The sequence below is a fragment of the Vipera berus genome (genome assembly GCF_964194415.1).
Source record: "Vipera berus genome assembly, chromosome: 1".
NCBI classification, from domain to species: domain Eukaryota; kingdom Metazoa; phylum Chordata; class Lepidosauria; order Squamata; family Viperidae; genus Vipera; species Vipera berus.
In genome coordinates this window covers 42782352-42801004 of record NC_138202.1, presented here as the reverse complement: position 1 = coordinate 42801004, position 18653 = coordinate 42782352, and the positions used below count along the sequence as shown (strand labels likewise).

At 35.6% G+C, this 18653-nt stretch overlaps 1 protein-coding gene across 3 annotated transcripts; it reads left to right on the top strand.

Moving 5' to 3' along the window:
* Window positions 1–111: 111 nt before the first annotated feature.
* On the top strand, window positions 112–15989 carry CPSF2 (cleavage and polyadenylation specific factor 2). 3 transcript variants are annotated; one of them, XM_081319779.1, is made up of 15 exons: window positions 112–268; window positions 1597–1780; window positions 2862–3021; window positions 3121–3226; window positions 4048–4177; window positions 5810–5925; window positions 6014–6201; window positions 6419–6709; window positions 8583–8683; window positions 9582–9782; window positions 10430–10582; window positions 12417–12642; window positions 14216–14518; window positions 15160–15294; window positions 15383–15989. In XM_081319779.1, exons 2-15 carry the CDS (start codon window positions 1632–1634, stop codon window positions 15473–15475), a joined length of 2352 nt encoding a protein of 783 aa, XP_081175905.1. In that variant the 5' UTR covers window positions 112–268; window positions 1597–1631; the 3' UTR covers window positions 15476–15989. The 3 variants fall into 3 exon arrangements, with proteins under 3 accessions (XP_081175905.1, XP_081175903.1, XP_081175904.1); XM_081319777.1 differs by having other exon boundaries at window positions 138–279; XM_081319778.1 differs by having other exon boundaries at window positions 138–666.
* The last annotated feature ends 2664 nt before the right edge of the window (window positions 15990–18653 follow it).

Below are 18653 nucleotides of genomic sequence, written 5' to 3'. Positions count from 1 at the left end.
CAATTCAGGTAGATGATATATGTATGTATCACGATAACATATAACGGTGCTCCCCCTTTTATCTGGTTAGGGTAGTACAATCCAGATTTCTCTTTCCTCCCGGCGGCTCCTCCTCTTCCAACTGGCTTGCCGCTTTCTTCCCCAAAATGGCGGCAGCAGGAGGCAGGGCTGGGGATGGCTGAGTGGGCACGTGCGGTTTTCTTTTCTTTTCTCCTTTCCATTTCCCAATAAATGTAGGTGCCCGGAGGTAACGAGGGGTGCTCAATTGGTAAGAACGAAGTAAGTGTATCGGAGGGCAGCCGCTTAAGAGATACTTGGCTTTCTCCTACCGGTAGTACAGCTCAGTCCTCAATGAACACGGCTGCTTTTCTTCCGGTAAAAAATTACGGAGAGAGTACAACAGCAGAACTCGAGCTTGTGAAAGAAGCTTCTCTGCAACTTAAGACACCAAGGATGTCAGGCTGATAGGCAGGATTCCGCGAAGCCCTCTTTAGAGCCCGAAGATTTAGGTCTCATCTCCAAAGACGAATAAGAGTTTCTGTAATAAAAGGCTGCATCTGTCAAACGATGGCCTGTCCTCAGTAAATGGAATAGTTTCTGCTTTTTGTACAGCTTGAGTTTAATGTGACTTTGCTGAGCCACCCGGGTTTTGATGAATGAGTTTGTGTAAGTTTTTTTTTTTACTCCTTGAGATAGAATGGCATCAATAAAATTTTCTTTTTCACTTTTAACTCTGGGTTGATTATTTTGGATATCTTTGGCTGACTTCTCTAATGCCACTGTTATGGATGAAAGCTAACTTGAATTGTAAAGTTAGAGGTAGCTCTAAAGTGATGAACTTTTATTTTCTGGTACAAATATAATGGATGATTTTGAGCCAGACACTTACACTCAACCCAACCCACTTGCAGGATGGGTTTTTTTTTGGGGGGGGGGGAATAGGAAGGAGTAATATGTGTATTTGTTGCCTTGAGTTACTATACTTATTACATATTTTTATCTCATCTTTATTTTTATAAGGTTAGCAGTTGGCCATTAATAAATAAAAGTAGACAGCTAATGTCAGAATTAAGTAAAATATGTCTTAACAAAATTATATAAGAGTGAGAGGAGCATGCATATGTGCCTAATAGTAGGGTTATGTTGAAATACTGAAAATTTCCAGTTCTCAAGCTGCATCAAAATGGAGCAGAGCACACCCTGATAAATCTGAGGCTTGTTCATATCTTGAATAATACTTTATAGTTACAACCAGGTTATTGTAATACCTGCCAGTAAGTGCTGGATTCCTTTTTTTCTGAGATGAGGATATGTGTGTGTGCACGCGCACCCTGTCCTGGTAACCCTGTTTGTCATGTTGAGGAAAAATGATATAATGGTTCTAAGAAAGAAAGCATTTGATTTTATCTCTAATCTTGTCTTGATTATCATAGATTGATTCATTGATTTGCGGAAATTTCCAGTTTGCTTGTGTGACTATTGGGATCTTATGTTTATGAAACATGCTGAAATAACATAGTATTAAGTATCTCTAAATTTTCCCAGCTGTATATAACTAACAAAAAGGATTTTAAAATAAAATTTATTCCCTTATAGGAACTATTTTTGGTGAGAACATTTGGGAACAAAAAATGACATCAATTATCAAGCTAACAACCCTGTCAGGGGTTCAGGAAGAATCTGCTCTCTGTTACTTACTTCAGGTAGATGAGTTTCGCTTTTTGTTGGATTGTGGCTGGGATGAGAATTTTTCTATGGACATCATTGATTCCCTGAGGAAGTAAGTAGAATTTGACTCAGTTAAAGTGAGCCCTTGAAAAATGTAATGTGTTTTTTTGTTATAGCTTATTTATATAACATAAAGCACTTTTGTGGATGTTTAAATTATTAAAATTCTGGTACAAAATTATGTCAAGAATTTTTTCCTTAGTGTATATGAAAAAGAATAGGTAGAATAATTCTACTTTATATTGACCAATTTGACCTTTAAATTGCTTTACTTAAATCAATAATATATTTAAAATGTTCATGAAGTCAGGGACAACAATTGCAGGATCAAATTATAAAGAATAGTCTGTGCTACTTTTTAGGTTGGAATTATATTTATTTTCTTATAAATGCAAGAAAAGTATGATGATGGAACAGTTTATTGTACTTTCAAATACAGAAATATTTAATCAGAGTTCCACATATGGAGATTTTGCATGCAAAATTGTATTAAGAGTAGATCTACAGAGTAAGATTTTCATTAGCTTTGGTTTCTTGAATATAACTGTAATAATGTAATACATGTAGACTTTGCATTTCTTTGCATAAGCTGTAGTCTTGGATGACAGAATCAGCAAGATCTATTAAAAGATAGTGTTTCAGAATTCAATTTCATCCCTAGAACTACTACTACAAGTTTTTTGAGATAGTCCTTTTAAGTGAAACATGGAAGCAAAAACTTGATTTCTAAGTGTTTTTCTATGAGGGCTGGTTTCTTCAGTTCATGAATGTTTTCAGTCCAGTTGAATATCCTGTTATAGACAGGGTAGTGCAGTTTTGCTAATATACCCTTTTATTTGAGGATTCTGTTGTGAAAGTCCTCCAGAGCATATTGGGAGAGCAGGAGATTAGAGACTACAAGATAACATCTCCTTTCTATTGAAAAGAATATTTTCCCATCTATTGAAGGGAGCATTTTATGAGAAGCGCTTATTTCATTGGAAATTCCTCCTTAAAAATAGAACTCTAGACCCAGATTTTATTTTAGATTAAAAGTATCAGTTCTCAAATTTTGTGCACTATACTGTCATTGAAATGCTATTTTTTTAAAATAGTGAAATGGGATGTTTTATCCCCTTGTTCTTGTTTTATAGACATGTTCACCAGGTTGATGCAGTACTTCTTTCACATCCTGATCCTCTGCACTTGGGTGCTCTCCCATATGCAGTAGGAAAAATGGGATTGAACTGTGCTATTTATGCCACTATTCCTGTATACAAAATGGGTCAGATGTTCATGTATGACCTCTACCAGGTAAAGTTCATGTCTCAATTTTTAGAGGTATGTTTTAAGTGTTCTCTCAGTGTATCTAATTTTAACTGAGAATATATTTTTTTCTTTTCTTTTGACTAGTCACGCCATAATACCGAAGACTTTACCTTGTTTACTTTGGATGATGTGGATGCAGCTTTTGATAAAATACAACAACTAAAATTCTCTCAGATTGTCAATTTGAAAGGTGAAAAAGAACACTCTTAAAGTGATGTTGTGTCTTATTGTTTGGGATTTATGTTTTTTTTCTAAAATCTAAATCTTCCTATTATTTTAAACTTAGCAAATGGTTACACAATTGCATGATGTCAAGCTAATTGAAGTACATAACATTCTAAAGTATTTTTTTTTCTTTAATTAATCCTTTCCTTGTCTCTGGTCTAGACCTTGTGTTATTGATTTGTGACTACATAGTCCAAGCCACTACTTATCTAAAAATGCTGAAATCCTAGATATATATAAAAAAAAATTGAGGGGAAAAGCCATAAGGGATGGATTCCAAGGTCATAATGTTGTGTGAATGCATGGAAGATGGGAGAGGGAGTAGCTATAACAACCCTTGATATAAGGTTCTGTGAGGTCTTAGAATCATTGGTCAGTGGACACTATGGGATGGATCAGTAGTGGGTAAGAGAAAACATAAGGGAGTGAGGAATGAAAAATGAAGAATTGCTAGAATCCTGATCAGAAGTACTCCATAGGGCAATATTTTATTGCAGAATTCTAATTTTTTTCTTATCAACCTCAGGAGACATAGATTGTTCCATGAGACTGTTCATTATTTTCATAATAATGTATAAAAGGGTTTCTTTTCCATTTTTCTTTAGAATTAGGTTCTGTTATTATGAATTGCATTAGCAAAACAAATAGGAAAAATACTACTTTGATACATTGTATTGGTATGAAGAATTGAAGCCAAGTTATCTGGGTATATGTATTTATATGTATATGTATCTTGTATTATCTTATGTAATTAGGGTGGGTATAAAATTGTGTTTTTTTCTTTAGGTAAAGGGCATGGTTTGTCCATCACTCCATTACCAGCAGGCCACATGATAGGAGGTACTATATGGAAAATAGTTAAAGATGGAGAAGAGGAAATTGTTTATGCAGTTGATTTCAACCACAAGAGGGAGATGTACGTACACCGATGTTGCTACTTTCCTACTACAGCTTCTTAACATTTCTGATGTCTAAAGACACTGGGTCCTGGATGGTTTTGTGAGTGAAAGTAGTCTTTTTTAAAAATCAAAATTGTATTTCCCATGATTCAGTGAACACGCAAATAAAAATTTTTGGGCAGTAGTGTGAAAATAGTTGGCATTGCTTGGGGAGAACTTCCCATGTTATTTTTTAGCTCTGATACTTTTTGGAACTTGCACACCGGGTTTGTCCTACTTACAAGTGGAAAAATTAATGAGTTGAAATTAGTACTGTAGAGGAATCTTATTTCCTTATTCTTTTGTGCTTCATAATCTTAAGAATCCTGTATATGTGCCAGAGTTTGCACATGCAGGAATTAAATTTGAGGACAAGGAAATCTGGTGTAATCTCTGTTTTTAAAATTACTAGACAATGTTTAAAATGTATTAAGAAATGCATAATGTTCCTCAATGAAAGATCTCCTCCTCCATTCTGCAATGCCATTTTGTCAGTTTCAAAATAAATTCTGACCTGAAGGAGAAAAGATGCTTCACATGCGGATTCTCCTGCAGGAGTTTTTAATAAATTGATAGATCACCGAAGTCTCTTAGCATTGTGTGGTGAATCCTCACTTGCAGGGTGATTCCATGAAAAGAAACATGGTTTATCAAGTTTCTTACATGTTGTTTTTCCTTCTGAAACAGAAGTGCTGCACAGGTCTACTAAGTAATTAAACATGGTTTCCTTAACTCATTTTAAAATATACAATGTAATTGTGAGTGGGGAAATAAGTTTCCTAATGTTTAATTTTAATTTTAAAAAGCAATAAATTTAGAAATGTGTTAAGAGCGTCATCCATGTTCTAATTATATAAAAGTGTTGTCTCTAATTATAGAAGTAGATTCCATATTTTACCTACTGACCTGTCTATAATGTCTACAGTGGTAGATCAGATTTTATTTATAGGACAATTCATCGTTTTATATTCATTTTCTTTAGGATGTCATTTCACCTTTATTTTGGGCATAATACAAAAGTGAAACTAATTTGAAATCTAACATGGAACAAAGTGCTAAATTTAAATTGTTCTCAATTATGATATGTTTTGAAATCTGTTTATAACATTTATTCCTTTTTAAGAACATTTTTTTAAATAAATTGGTTCTTCCGTAGGCTTTTCCTTCTTTGCTTTGTTTTTTACACTGTATTCTCATTGTTAAGGAAATACCCATGAGCTCAGATAGCAGCAAGGATATGGTAAATAATGCATCTACCAAACTAATGTGACAAGAAGTGTAGCCTTATAGTGACTTTTTTTAGTAACTGTATTTCTTTGTACCAATCTACCTTACCTGTTCTTTTCCATTTATTTTTAAATTGTGGCAGAGAAATTTGATTTCTTTTTGTATCTAATTTGTATAGCACCATGTAGATTTGATGATTTGTAAATGTATTTAAATATATAAATACATTTAAATTCATGATTGCAATTAAATCATGTGTTCTAATAAAAATGGTTTTATTTTAAAAAAAATGACCTTTTTTGAAAATTAGAGAATTGAGATCAGGTTTTAATTTGTCTTATTTATGCAATTATACGCTGAGATTGATATAACTTCTTTTTCAGTCATTTAAATGGATGTTCCTTGGAAATGTTAAGTAGACCTTCTTTGCTCATCACTGATTCGTTTAATGCTACTTATGTACAGCCAAGGAGGAAACAAAGAGATGAGCAACTGCTAAGTATGTATTTTGTGACAGCAAGTAAAATAATTTTTGTACATATAAGGGCTCAAATATTGTAACTTTACTCCTTGTGTTTTATCCTTAGCAAATATTTTGGAAACATTGAGAGGTGATGGAAATGTCCTAATAGCTGTGGACACTGCAGGTAGAGTTTTGGAACTTGCCCAACTGCTTGATCAAATATGGAGGACAAAAGATGCTGGTTTAGGAGTTTATTCCTTGGCACTTTTAAACAATGTCAGTTACAATGTTGTGGAGTTCTCAAAATCTCAGGTTTGTTTTATTAGATTATTTATAAAGTATTTGAAAATCACTGTTGTAGAGCAGATATTTTAGCCTTATGTATCAAGTAACAAAACATCTAATAAGATATTAAGGCTATATGGAGCAATCAAAGCATGCTTTGCGAAACAACCCAACTGTCCTTCTAAGTTACAGTCTAAAATGTTGGTGGTATTAAAATGATCTGTATTTTTGTGTCCGTATACAGGTGGAATGGATGAGTGACAAGCTAATGAGGTGCTTTGAAGATAAGAGAAACAATCCTTTCCAATTTCGTCATCTGTCTCTTTGTCATGGGCTTGCAGATTTGGCTCGTGTTCCTAGTCCCAAAGTTGTTCTTGCTAGCCAGCCAGATCTGGATTGTGGATTTTCAAGAGATCTCTTTATACAATGGTGTCAGGATCCCAAAAATTCTATTATTTTGACATACAGAACAACTCCTGGAACACTAGCACGATTTTTAATAGATAATCCTTCTGAAAAAGTTATAGACATAGAGGTAAGAAAATGCAGTACTTTTTTTAATAAAAACGTTACATCTTTCAGCTAGCATAAGAGTAGCAAAACAGTGAACTTGGGCAATGGTTTGCCTCTACTCAAAGCAGAGCAGAGCAATAAAAGAACTGCTAGGTATGCATTATGGTATGTATAATGTTGATTTTTGTTAGTAAAAATTAATTTCAAAAAATATGTACATTTGTGCATATGCAGTTAATTTTTGTGCAGAGATTTTTGGTGAATTATATAAATTTAATTTTAATTTTATTAGATTTATATACCGCCCTTTCCCGAAGGACTCAGGGCGGTTTACAGGGTATTTAAAATCAGCAATACAAAATACAAAAGTTAAAAAACAATTTAAAAAGATTAAATTATCCCTTAAAATAAAAAGCCCAGTTAAAAATTCTCAGCCTGGGCCGGAGAGCTCAAAGAGCCAGGTCTTCAGGTCCCGGTGGAATGAACGAAGGTCGGGGGCAGTCCTAAGCTCCACGGGCAGCTGGTTCCAGAGGGCAGGCGCACCCACAGAGAAGGCCCTCCCCCTGGGTGTTATCCGCCGGCAGTCTTTTACCGGCGGCACCCTGAGGAGACCCTCCCTGTGTGAGCGCACTGGACGAAGGGAACTTGATGCTGGCAGCAGGTATTCCCTCAAATATCCCGGACCCAAGCCATTTAGAGCTTTATAGGTCATCACCAGCACCTTGAATCTCACCTGGAGGGCAACTGGAAGCCAATGCAGCTCGTGGAGTAGAGGTGTTACATGGGAGTATCGGGAAGCCCCCATCACAACTCGCGCGGCCGCATTCTGCACCAGTTGAAGCCTCCGAGTGGTCCTCAAGGGCAGCCCCATGTAGAGAGCGTTGCAGTAGTCTAAACGGGAGGTCACGAGCGCATGAGTGACTGTGCGTAGGGCATCTCGGTCCAGGTAGGGTCGCAACTGGCGCACCAGGCGAACCTGGGCAAAAACCCCCCTGGTCACGGCACCTATATGGTCTTCAAAATTAAGCCGTGAGTCCAGGAGGACGCCCAAGTTGCAAGCCCTATCAACGGGGGGTAACACCCCCCATCGTTAAAGGTGGGATGGACTGGTTAGTCCGAGATGCCGATATGCACAGCCACTCAGTCTTGGCAGGATTGAGACGAAGCCTGTTTCTCCCCATCCAGACCTGGACCGCCTCCAGGCAACGGGACATCACGGCGAGGGCATCACTGGGTTGGTTCAGGGTGGAAAGAAAAAGTTGGGTATCATCAGCGTACTGATGATACCCCACCCCGAAACCACGAATGACCTCACCCAGCGGCTTCATGTAGATGTTGAACAGGAGGGGCGAGAGAACCGACCCCTGAGGAACTCCACAAACGAGAGGCCTCGGGGTGGATCTCTGCCCTCCCGTCAACACCGACTGCGAGCGGCCCAGGAGATAGGAGAACCTTATTTTGAAGAAAATAAAAATGATAGAATTGCTGATCAGTTAGCTGCGAAGAGACGTAAACACTCCAGAATAACTGTGGCTATTAAATATATTTGTATTTGTTTGAGATTTAAAATGTAGAAAAATACACATACATATAAAAGAGCCTGAATTCCTTGAATTTTCCATTGATGGTAAGTAATCTTATTTTGCATAAGGCAAAATAATAAAATAATTTGCAATAGTGGCAAATAGTAGCTCAGGTGTAGGATGACGGTGAAGAATCTTCACCCTCAATGAAATAATTTTAGAAGTCATTTCATATTTTATTGCAGGTTGAACTTTTATCTGATATGTACTATTGAATATTACCGTTGTGTACAACCATTCTTATTTAAAGATTCAGTCTGAATACCTAAGGTAGATGAATATATGAGTTACTAATATATACTTTCCCTTTAGCTCAGGAAACGTGTAAAACTTGAAGGAAAGGAACTTGAAGAATATCTGGAAAAGGAAAAAATTAAAAAAGAGGCAGCAAAAAAGTTAGAGCAGTCAAAAGAGTGAGTATCTTTATGCCTTCCTGACTCCTGTATATTACTATGTACCCCTGTACATTAATGCACATTCTTAATGAATTCTTCAAACCATCCAGTCTAGAATACTTGTTTCAGTATTATTTGAGATTTTGTGTTTTTCTGCATTCAAGTCAGTGTTAACTTCTGGTGCTAGCGTGGACTAGTCCTTGCAATTTTCTTGGAAAATTTTCAGAAGTGGTTTGCAATTACCTTCTTCCTAGATCTGAGATGGAATGATTGACCCGAGATCGTACCACTGGCCTTTTGCCTAAGGTGGGAGTAGAACGCCCAGGATTCTAATTTCATTGCACTAGTAAAACAATTTGAATTACAATTTAAGTAGCCCAGTCCGAAAAATATTTGAAATGGCTTTATTCAGTGCCTCCTTAGCAGGTAACAGCACCTAGACAGCCTTGGATGATCTAGAGAGTTAAACCAGATTGGCCTTGGATAGAATTCACAGGGGAATCACTTAGCAATTCCATATTTTTGAGCTTGATTGGGAAGTTGAAAAAAAGATTTCGCATGAAGGTAATTTCCATAACGTTGCCAAAGAAACTGGACAGATATTTCCATGAAAGTCATTAGGAACTGATTTCAGCTTAAAAGAGGCTTGGCTTTACCTTTTTTACCTCATATTTACCTTTAAATATGATTTATGATTGATTGATCTGCAACTTAAAAATAAATACCTCCTAAGCAGAAATCTAGTAATTTGTTTTTGTTAGCTTCATTAACTTCAAAATTAACAGCTATGTAGAATATAATTTTACAAGTTTTATTTTGCCTTTATAGCAAAGAACTGAGGTGCCAGTGAATTAATCAGGATATAAATATTATTGATTTGCTTCATCTGTATAATTATTCTGGACTCCTGCTTTAGAGCAGATATAGATTCCAGTGATGAGAGTGATGCTGAAGAAGATATTGATCAACCATCTGTTCATAAGACCAAACATGATCTCATGATGAAGGGTGAAGGGAATCGAAAAGGAAGCTTCTTCAAACAAGCCAAAAAATCTTATCCTATGTTTCCTGCTCCAGAAGAGAGAATTAAGTGGGATGAATATGGAGAGATTATCAAGTAAGTGTGAGATGAGGGAATGCCTATTGTTATAATATTCTTCACATGTTTAGTATACACTGACTTATTGTCTTCATGTAGAATGCACATTTTTCCAAATACATTTTTATCTCAAATGAAATGAATAGTTCTCTGAAAAGACGGATGCTATATTTAAATGTATGTATCCAACCTTGATAATTCAGCAAAGAATGAAAACCTTTGGTGGAACACATTATTTGGCCCTTTTACAGTCCTTTATGGTGCCAGAGGACAGGGAAGCTGTCTAAAGCAGATCTGGAGGAAAGGAAGCAAGCAGCTACTGAGGAGAAATGCCATTTTGTAGGCAGAATTCTGGATGTGTTGGGATGCCGAGATTTGGTCAATACTTTTCAATGATCTAGGCCAGGGGTAGGCAACCTTGGCTCTTTTATGACTAGTAGACTTCGACTCCCAGAATCCCTGAGCCAGCCATGCTGGCTCAGGAATTCTGGGAGTCGAAGTCCCCGAGTCATAAAAGAGCCAAGGTTGCCTACCCCTGATCTAGGCCATTAATATTACTACAGCAAATAAAAGGAAGAGTATATATAATACTTTCATTTGGAGAAGTGCCACTGGTATTCTTGACACTGCTTTAGTATAAAATTAATAATCTTCCTGTATTTTAGACCTGAGGATTTCCTCGTTCCAGAACTTCAGGCAACAGAAGAAGAAAAGAACAAATTAGAATCTGGCCTTACAAATGGAGAAGAACCTATGGATCAGGATTTATCAGATGTTCCTACTAAATGCATTTCAGCAATGGAATCAATGGAAATAAAGTGAGTGTTTAGAATTGTTGATGGTGGTATCAGCATAGAATGTGATGTGTATTAATCTATTGCAGTCTCTTTCACCTTATTTGAGCCTGCCTGATAACCGCTTATGGCTGTATTGAAATGATCCTGAGTTGTGCATTCACTGTTCCATTTTTCTGTAACATATCTAAGTTATCCTCAAGTTATGATCACAATAGGGACTGGAAAATTCATTCTTAAGCAATGCAGTTGTTAAGTGAGACACTGCGTGATCACAATTTATGAAGAAAAAAATTGTTCAGATTCAAAATAGTTTTTTCTTCTAACTGAATACTGTGAAATGGACCGAGATTATATAAAATAAAATTTAGGTGACAATGTGTAGAATAAAAAGCAGAATACAACATTAGAAGTAAGTTTCTTGGGGAGGAGTTTGGAAAATAAAGACAGTAACATGTACATTGATCAAATGAATTGTAATGAGTATTGATTAGATAATAGGGCAAAAAAATATTTCTTTTGATTTATAAGTTTGTTTAATTGCAAGTACATTAATGCTGGGTACAGTAAATTTAAAATATCACAGAAGCAAGCCCAGTGGATAAAAGCAACTATCAGAAATGAGATGGTCTGCACAACTGGAATTCAAAACAGGTTTTCAGACTTTTGCAACCCCTTTCCCACCTTCAGCTAAGATAAAGGTACAGTGGAACATGATATTAGATTAAAAAGAATAGATGATAGTGGCCAAACTCTATGTAGAGAAGAAGAGTTTACAATACGCTAAAAATATCCCTGCCCCCAAATACCAATGTATAAACTTGCCAATGTTATAAAAAGTATGCTGATTTACAGTAAGTGGAAGAACACACAAAGGCAATACTTTTGTGTCTATAACTTGTTTAACCAAGGAGAAGGATGTACAGATGGTGTTTAATAAAACCACATCACAACATTTTCAGAGAAGGAATTATAGTCATGAGACACTTGAAGTGTGTTGACATCAGTTGGGAGACAAATTGCTGAGAATAGTCTTTCCACAGAATTACTGGTTGTTGTTTTTTTGGCTGATAATTTTCTTCTGCAGTGTGTATAAAAACATACAAGAGAATACTATGTCTTCGACTTGATACTAACCAGTAGGCTGTATTAACACAAGAACATTGCAAACACATGATCACATAATGAGTGCAAGCATCAGGGAATTTCTACAACTATAGATTGGATTCAAAAGAAACAAAAATTCCAGAAGGTGGCAGTGATGAACCTCTTCTGTGCTGTTGCCAAGGAAACTTAATGGATGGATCTATGCAGTTATCAGGAGTCACATTCCCTTTTACAACGTATCTACTTTGAACCTACATTGCTTTATTTTCTGTTTCCACGCTGTTTCTAAGGTAGTGTTGATTTATAAAAATAGTTGACCTTTTATTTCCTGATGACTAATTTTCACAGGCCTAAGTATATTTTTTAAATATGTAGATGACTTCCATCACTTCATCTTGATTGCAACCCTCAAATTTCTGATTTGACTTTTCACTTTGCAAGAAATGTTATTAACAATGTAGAATGTGCACATCTAAAAAATGGAGTTGCTGACTTTTGTTATTAAATGTAAAAGTTCAGCATTTTGCAAAGTTCTTAACACCATCTGGCTCAATAGTTAATCATGCTGGAAAGTTGCCTTATTATTAAAACATTCACAAATCACAATGGTGTTATAGTTACAAAATGTAAGATTTCAGTTTAGTGTGCTTGAATGATAGTTATGTCGTGACTTGTTTATATTCAACTCAATCTGTAAAGATTAGATTTTGTTTTTCTTCATCTCCTTTTTCTCCTTTTATTTTATTTTTAGAGCTCGAGTTACATACATAGATTATGAAGGCCGCTCTGATGGAGATTCCATTAAAAAAATTATTAATCAGATGAAGCCACGGCAATTGATTATTGTCCACGGACCTCCTGAGGCCAGTCAAGATCTCACTGAATCTTGCAGAGCTTTTGGGGGGAAAGACATTAAAGTTTACATGCCCAAGCTGCATGAAACCATAGATGCAACCAGTGAGACTCACATATATCAAGTAAGACTTGCATGTTTGTATGACAAAGGCATACTTAGCACAATTCAGCATTTTCCAAATATTTATAAAAGGACTAACACTTGCAAGATGTACTTTAGAACAAGCAAGAGTGTATACGAGCCACTTTTTGGAATTGTTAAAGCAGCCACATCTTTTTCCAGGCTTGCTCCTGACTATTTCCATGTGCACGAGGCAAATCGTTGCTTCCAGCTGTATCCAAAGGTTCTGGTGGATATGCATGTGGAGACTTCTGGCAACACCTTCCAGAAGTACTATATAAGCCTGAAACAAGATGCCACTGCTTTAATGATTTAAAAAAAGTGATTTGTACATGCTCCTACATGTTCCAAAGAACCTACTTCAAAGGGTTTGTATGCAAGAGAAAGCAGAGTCAGCCCTGTAGTCTGATCATGAAATTGTATTGTTGAGCTGCCTCAAGATGCATTTCTAGGGCATTTTAAACCTCTGATACTAAGTTTCGGAGAGTCTGGGTTCATTTCTTGAGGGACTCCAGTCATTCTGTCAGTCTGCCCTAAGTTGAGATTTGCATTTGAAGCCTTGTTACATGGCCATCCGTGAAAAGAACTTGTGTGACAAACAAGTTCTATATTTTAACCTGATAGGAAATCTCAGACATCCTCACTGCCTCCTTTTAAAAAGATCCTTGTTTGCTTTCAAATGTGTCGTTAAAAATGATTTTGTCGGGTTGGTAGAGCTTTTATATTCTGATAGTAAGGTGTGATTTTTGCTGCATATATTTATGCCATTGAACTATATTACTATGTTAGTATACTTTAGACATTTTTTTACTGTTTTTATTAGCGATGGTTATTTATATTTATTTTATTTATTTATTTTAATTCCATTTATATCCCGCATACTTCAGTAGTCTAATATAATTTATAGAGTATATTTTGGGTATATTTTTATTATAAAAGAAAGGTATATTTTTATTATAAAAGAAAGGTTTATAAATACTTTTAAGTTGGTTTATAGGATGATAAAACATTTGCGTATCCGTAACAAAGTTAGTTTTACAATTAGCCAATATTTCTTTTTTGACTGCTTTTGTTAAATGTGCTCTTGCCCCAAGACTGGTACTTTCCTGTTTGAAAATCCAACAAGATAATTCCCAGCAAGGTCTTCCTCTTGTTCACATGCTGGGCTCACCTTTGCACTGAGTCTTTGCATGATTCCTTTGGTTTTAACTTAAGAGTATTATAGGAATTAATTGTGATTGATGGAGTGATTTCTGGCTCTCTGAACTATAAAGATCCAGGCAATTGTGTTCGTTCAATAAACTACATAATTTGCCAAATCATTGCTTAGTGCAGAATGTACTAAGCTTGGTCTGCTACGGAACATAAATGCTGTCTGGTTCCAGTAACTGGTTATTTGCTAAACCACTGCACTCCTTAACTTTAAATGCCAAAAATAAAAATAATGTCTTGATAGGGTAATTTCATTGTCTTTCACACTATCTTCTTTGGCTATTGATGTACTGCTGAGAATGTAAATTCTTTCTTGTTCATTTATTTCATTTTTTTCTTTTTTTTTTTTAAATCTGTTTTAGGTTAGATTAAAAGACTCCCTAGTCAGTTCCCTTCACTTTTGTAAAGCTAAAGATGCAGAACTTGCCTGGATAGATGGAGTTCTGGACATGCGAGTATCAAAAGTAGACACAGGAGTAATTTTGGAAGAAGGGGAACTGAGAGATGACGGTGAGGACACGGAAATGCAAGTAGATGCACCCTCATCGGATTCCAGTGCTGTGGCACAGCAAAAGGTCATTAAAAGTCTCTTTGGTGATGATGACAAAGAAATCTGTGAGGAGAGTGAAATTATTCCTACGTTGGAGCCCTTACCACCCAATGAGGTAAGATTTAAAAGTGAGCTTTAATGGCTTTTGGACATGGTCTTGTATATAAAGAATACATTTCATTACGGGAACTGAGGTTTTAAGTTGTTTTTGGGTTGTTTTTTTAAATTGTAGATCTGTTAATGTTAGAATAATAGTAATTCCTTAGGTAATAAAAATGGAAGAGCTACTGTCTTTCATATACATAATATTAAATACTAAAAAGTAGCATTTTTCCTCTGTCAGGATTGTGGTGTTTTTTTAAAAAAATGAAATCTAAGCTTTTTTTTTTAAATCACTAAGGCTCAGATGTGTCAGATCTTTTCTCAATCAAATGAAATGAGTTATTTCAATATGAGATGGGCAGCAAATTAATAAATAAGTAATGACTTGATGAATTTGCATACCACTTCTAAGAGCACGTTGGTCAAAGATTTTGAAATTGCTTACGTTATAGAGCCCTCACTAGAACTGAGGCTTTTAATAAATTCTGCCATGATGTACCACATATAGCCGTTTTTTTTCCTATGAAACATCTGGCCTTACACAAATGTATGTGAATTTTGTGACACAAAAACGGAATACATTTACCGGTAGAATGCTTCAGATATTTGAAATATATTGAAAATTTATTTTGACTTGTATCCTCTTCACGAAAGGTTCCTGGACATCAGTCGGTCTTCATGAATGAGCCTAGATTGTCTGATTTTAAGCAAGTTCTGTTGCGAGAAGGAGTTCAAGCTGAATTTGTAGGAGGAGTTCTAGTGTGTAATAACTTGGTTGCTGTTCGCAGGGTAAGTATATAGTGAACGTACGTATGTGTGTGTGTGTACATTGCAAATCTTTCAAAAAAGTAACTGGATATAATATTTTTTGTTACAGACTGAAACTGGACGTATTGGATTGGAAGGTTGTCTCTGTGAAGATTTCTATAAAATTAGAGACCTTTTATATGAACAGTATGCCATTGTCTAAGGGAGAAGTGTAAATATGATACATATGGACTTGTTTTATTTTTATGAGATTCTTTTACAAAAGGCATAAGAATAATTAGTAGCCATTACTAAATCTTTCTAGTGGATGAACCCGTGTTGATACAATCCAAGAAAGTTTACCTTATATAAATATCCTGTATATTTTGCTGGTTATATTTTTCATATAATACAACTTTTCACGTTGTAGCTTTTCAACTTGCAAATAGATCGTTTTACGAGAACTTTTTGAGATCTGATCTTGACAAATTTGCACTTAGTCTTTATTGAAAGCAATGGGATTTTGGCATGATTAACATTTCCATTATTTTCAGTGGGAACTAAAGGTAATTAAGTTAGCATGAGTATAACCTATTAAGGTTATTTTAAAAATATAAAAGAACTGTATGTTAAAAATGCACCTGATTTGCAACTAAATCATTTATGTCCATCCTTTGATTTTTGTAGCAAACTGTACATTTTTGTTTTGATAAAAGCAAAGTGAATATTCACTGAGAATCAAATCGGTTTCATCAAAGTAGTTCCTCTCTCACCATGCTCTAAATTTCTACTCCTTAATTGATTTTGCTTAATAATATATCTATTTAGAACAATATAAAGGAAGCAGAAAAAAAGCATCAGAGTTCCTAAGGGAGCAAATTCCTACAGCAATATAATGAATGGTCTCTAAAGTGATCTTAACTACCACAGTAAAAAGCTAGTACAATGACTTTAAAATACAGCTATTACTGTTTCCAAAATATATACTTACTAAAATGACATATTTTAGATGGTACCTACATTAACAGAAAGCTGCTTCCATTACCAGAAGAGCCACTTCCAATATAGAAGAGCATTGCTTAGGGGAAAATAATCACAAATCCAGCAAGGTTGTTATATTTGCTTGAGAGTCTGCAAGAAACCTTTTGCTAATGTTAGAATGAGAGTTCATCCAACAACTGATGTTGTTTCGTCTTGTAGTTCTTGAAAGCCATGTCACGGAATTCAGTGTTTCAAAGGTATTCATATCATTTTAGCCATTGCCAGATTTAAAAATGCTGAGGGTTTAAATATTTCATGGAAGAATCTTTTTATGATACTATTATCAAGCATCGTACAACATTAGGCTTGTCAAATTTCTTGTTTCTAATTAGATTGCACTTCACAATGCCTCAAGGGTATAATGTCTTACTTAGCTGTATTAACAGAATAGATATTGATAAAAATTATACCTTTATAATAGGGGTGTCAAACTGCCGGCCCACGGGCTTGATGCGTCATGCGGAAGCCACACCCACCCCATTGCCGGCAATGGCAAAATCATCCTGATACGTTGCACGACGTCACGTGACGTCGCGACTTTGACATGTCTGCTTTATAAGGTGTGCTTGGCTCTTAAATTTCTTTTTCCCCCTATCAAATCTGGCATAGGATCTTTATCAGGATCTAACTGAAAAAAAATCCAGTTCATTTCTGTTATAGTATTGAAAACCCTTGCAATCTTTCTCACCGTTTCCATCTCATATCTTTAAATAGTTCGTTCTTTAAATTTAGAATTAAATCCTGAATAAAATTAAATCCTGAATTAATGTATCCCAAACATTATAGGAACCTAGTTTCTGATAGCTATATTGAAGCATACATTCACAGGCGCACACGCGCGAGCACACACACACACACACACATACACACACACACACTGATAAAATACGTTCTCCAAAGATACTACATGTTGGTTTATTATCAGATGTAAAACAAGTTTTTAAATATATGGTAAATTGTTAAATATAGATTAGGAAATGATGCATAGTAGGACAAGTAAGTTTTACATTTAATACTGAATTTCAATTAGTTTGGGAAGTTTACTTCAAGGATTTTCTAGACAGCAAAACATGTAATAATGTCACAATCCCACCTTCAGTTATTTGCATGAAAGTCCACAAATAAGCTGGTATAATGTTGCTCCTTTGAATAATTGTGAAACAAAATATCACAGTTCTTCAGGCCCACCTCTTCTGGTATTGGTACAGGTGTCCTTGGTCTCCCAATTCAAGAGAAAAGTGGTAGACAGAATTCTTGCCAGAGTGAAGTTGCTTGTTCCTGCTTTAATCTCTATGAATGCTAAGCAGATTCCCTGGTCCCAGTTTTAATCAGCTACTTACTCAGGTTAAGAAATATTAGCTTGAGCTTCTTTTACATAGTGGCTGTGTACTTCACAGCTGCCGTTACAGAAGGAGGAAATCTTTTTTGACTGAAAGGAAAGTGTCCTGCAATCAGTTTCCAGGACACAGATTTTTCACATAATGTTAACACTGGTGTTGAAAGTAGCTTAATGCTTGTAATAGAACATGAACACATGAAATTCTTTCTATCTCCCTTATACAAAGAGTATAAGCCTGAGGCTCCAGTAGCATATATGCCTCTAAAAGCTTTGGAGTGAGTCCCTTCAAAATTTACACAAATTATAATTTTTAAGACAATAGGAAAGGAAAGCTAAATATGTGAGATGAGAGTCATCTTAACAGCAAAATTTAATTAAATATGAATGTAGATCAATTTACTTTTTAATTTCAATCACCTTTTGGACTGCTGTCTCTAGAATCCCTTCAATGTCTGAAAATCATCTCAGTCTGGAAAAAGTTGCCAGTCTCCACACACTCCAAGTTGTTGCTCATACAGCTGTAAAGAAATATCACCTAGAGACAAGGAAGATCAAGGTAGCACTGGAAATAATAAAGCAGCAAATGACAGCTATAGCGAAGAAAATCAGCAGATACAAAGCTGAATTACACACTACAAGCAATTTCAGTTCAGTCAGAAATGTTTCTACACTTTGTCAATGAAGAGACTCCAATGAACCAGCCAACAGTTGCAAAGAAGAAACAGTGCAGTTGTTATTATTATTATTAGGATTTATATACCGCCCCTCTCCCAAGGGACTCGGGGCGGTGTACAGGGCAATTAAACACTAAACAACACATAATATACAAAAATTAAAATGAAATTAAACCAATAGCCCTAAACAATAAAACACATTCTAAAATTTAAAATTTTTAAAATTTAAGATCTAAAATCCCAGTCCCTCAGTCCAGGCCGGCAAGTTCAAATAGCCAAGTCTTCAGGTTGCAGCGGAAGGAGCGAAGGTCAGGAGCCATCCGGAGCTCAACAGGGAGCTGATTCCA

What these genes read in the sequence shown, in the direction of transcription:
- CPSF2 (XM_081319779.1), top strand. Translation starts at nt 1,632, where the DNA reads ATGACATCAATTATCAAGCTAACAACCCTGTCAGGGGTTCAGGAAGAA. An exon ending in TCAGATTGTCAATTTGAAAG is followed by an intron (nt 3,227 to 4,047) that starts GTGAAAAAGAAC and finishes TTTTTTCTTTAG; the next exon opens with GTAAAGGGCATGGTTTGTCC. An exon ending in TTCAACCACAAGAGGGAGAT is followed by an intron (nt 4,178 to 5,809) that starts GTACGTACACCG and finishes CTTCTTTTTCAG; the next exon opens with TCATTTAAATGGATGTTCCT.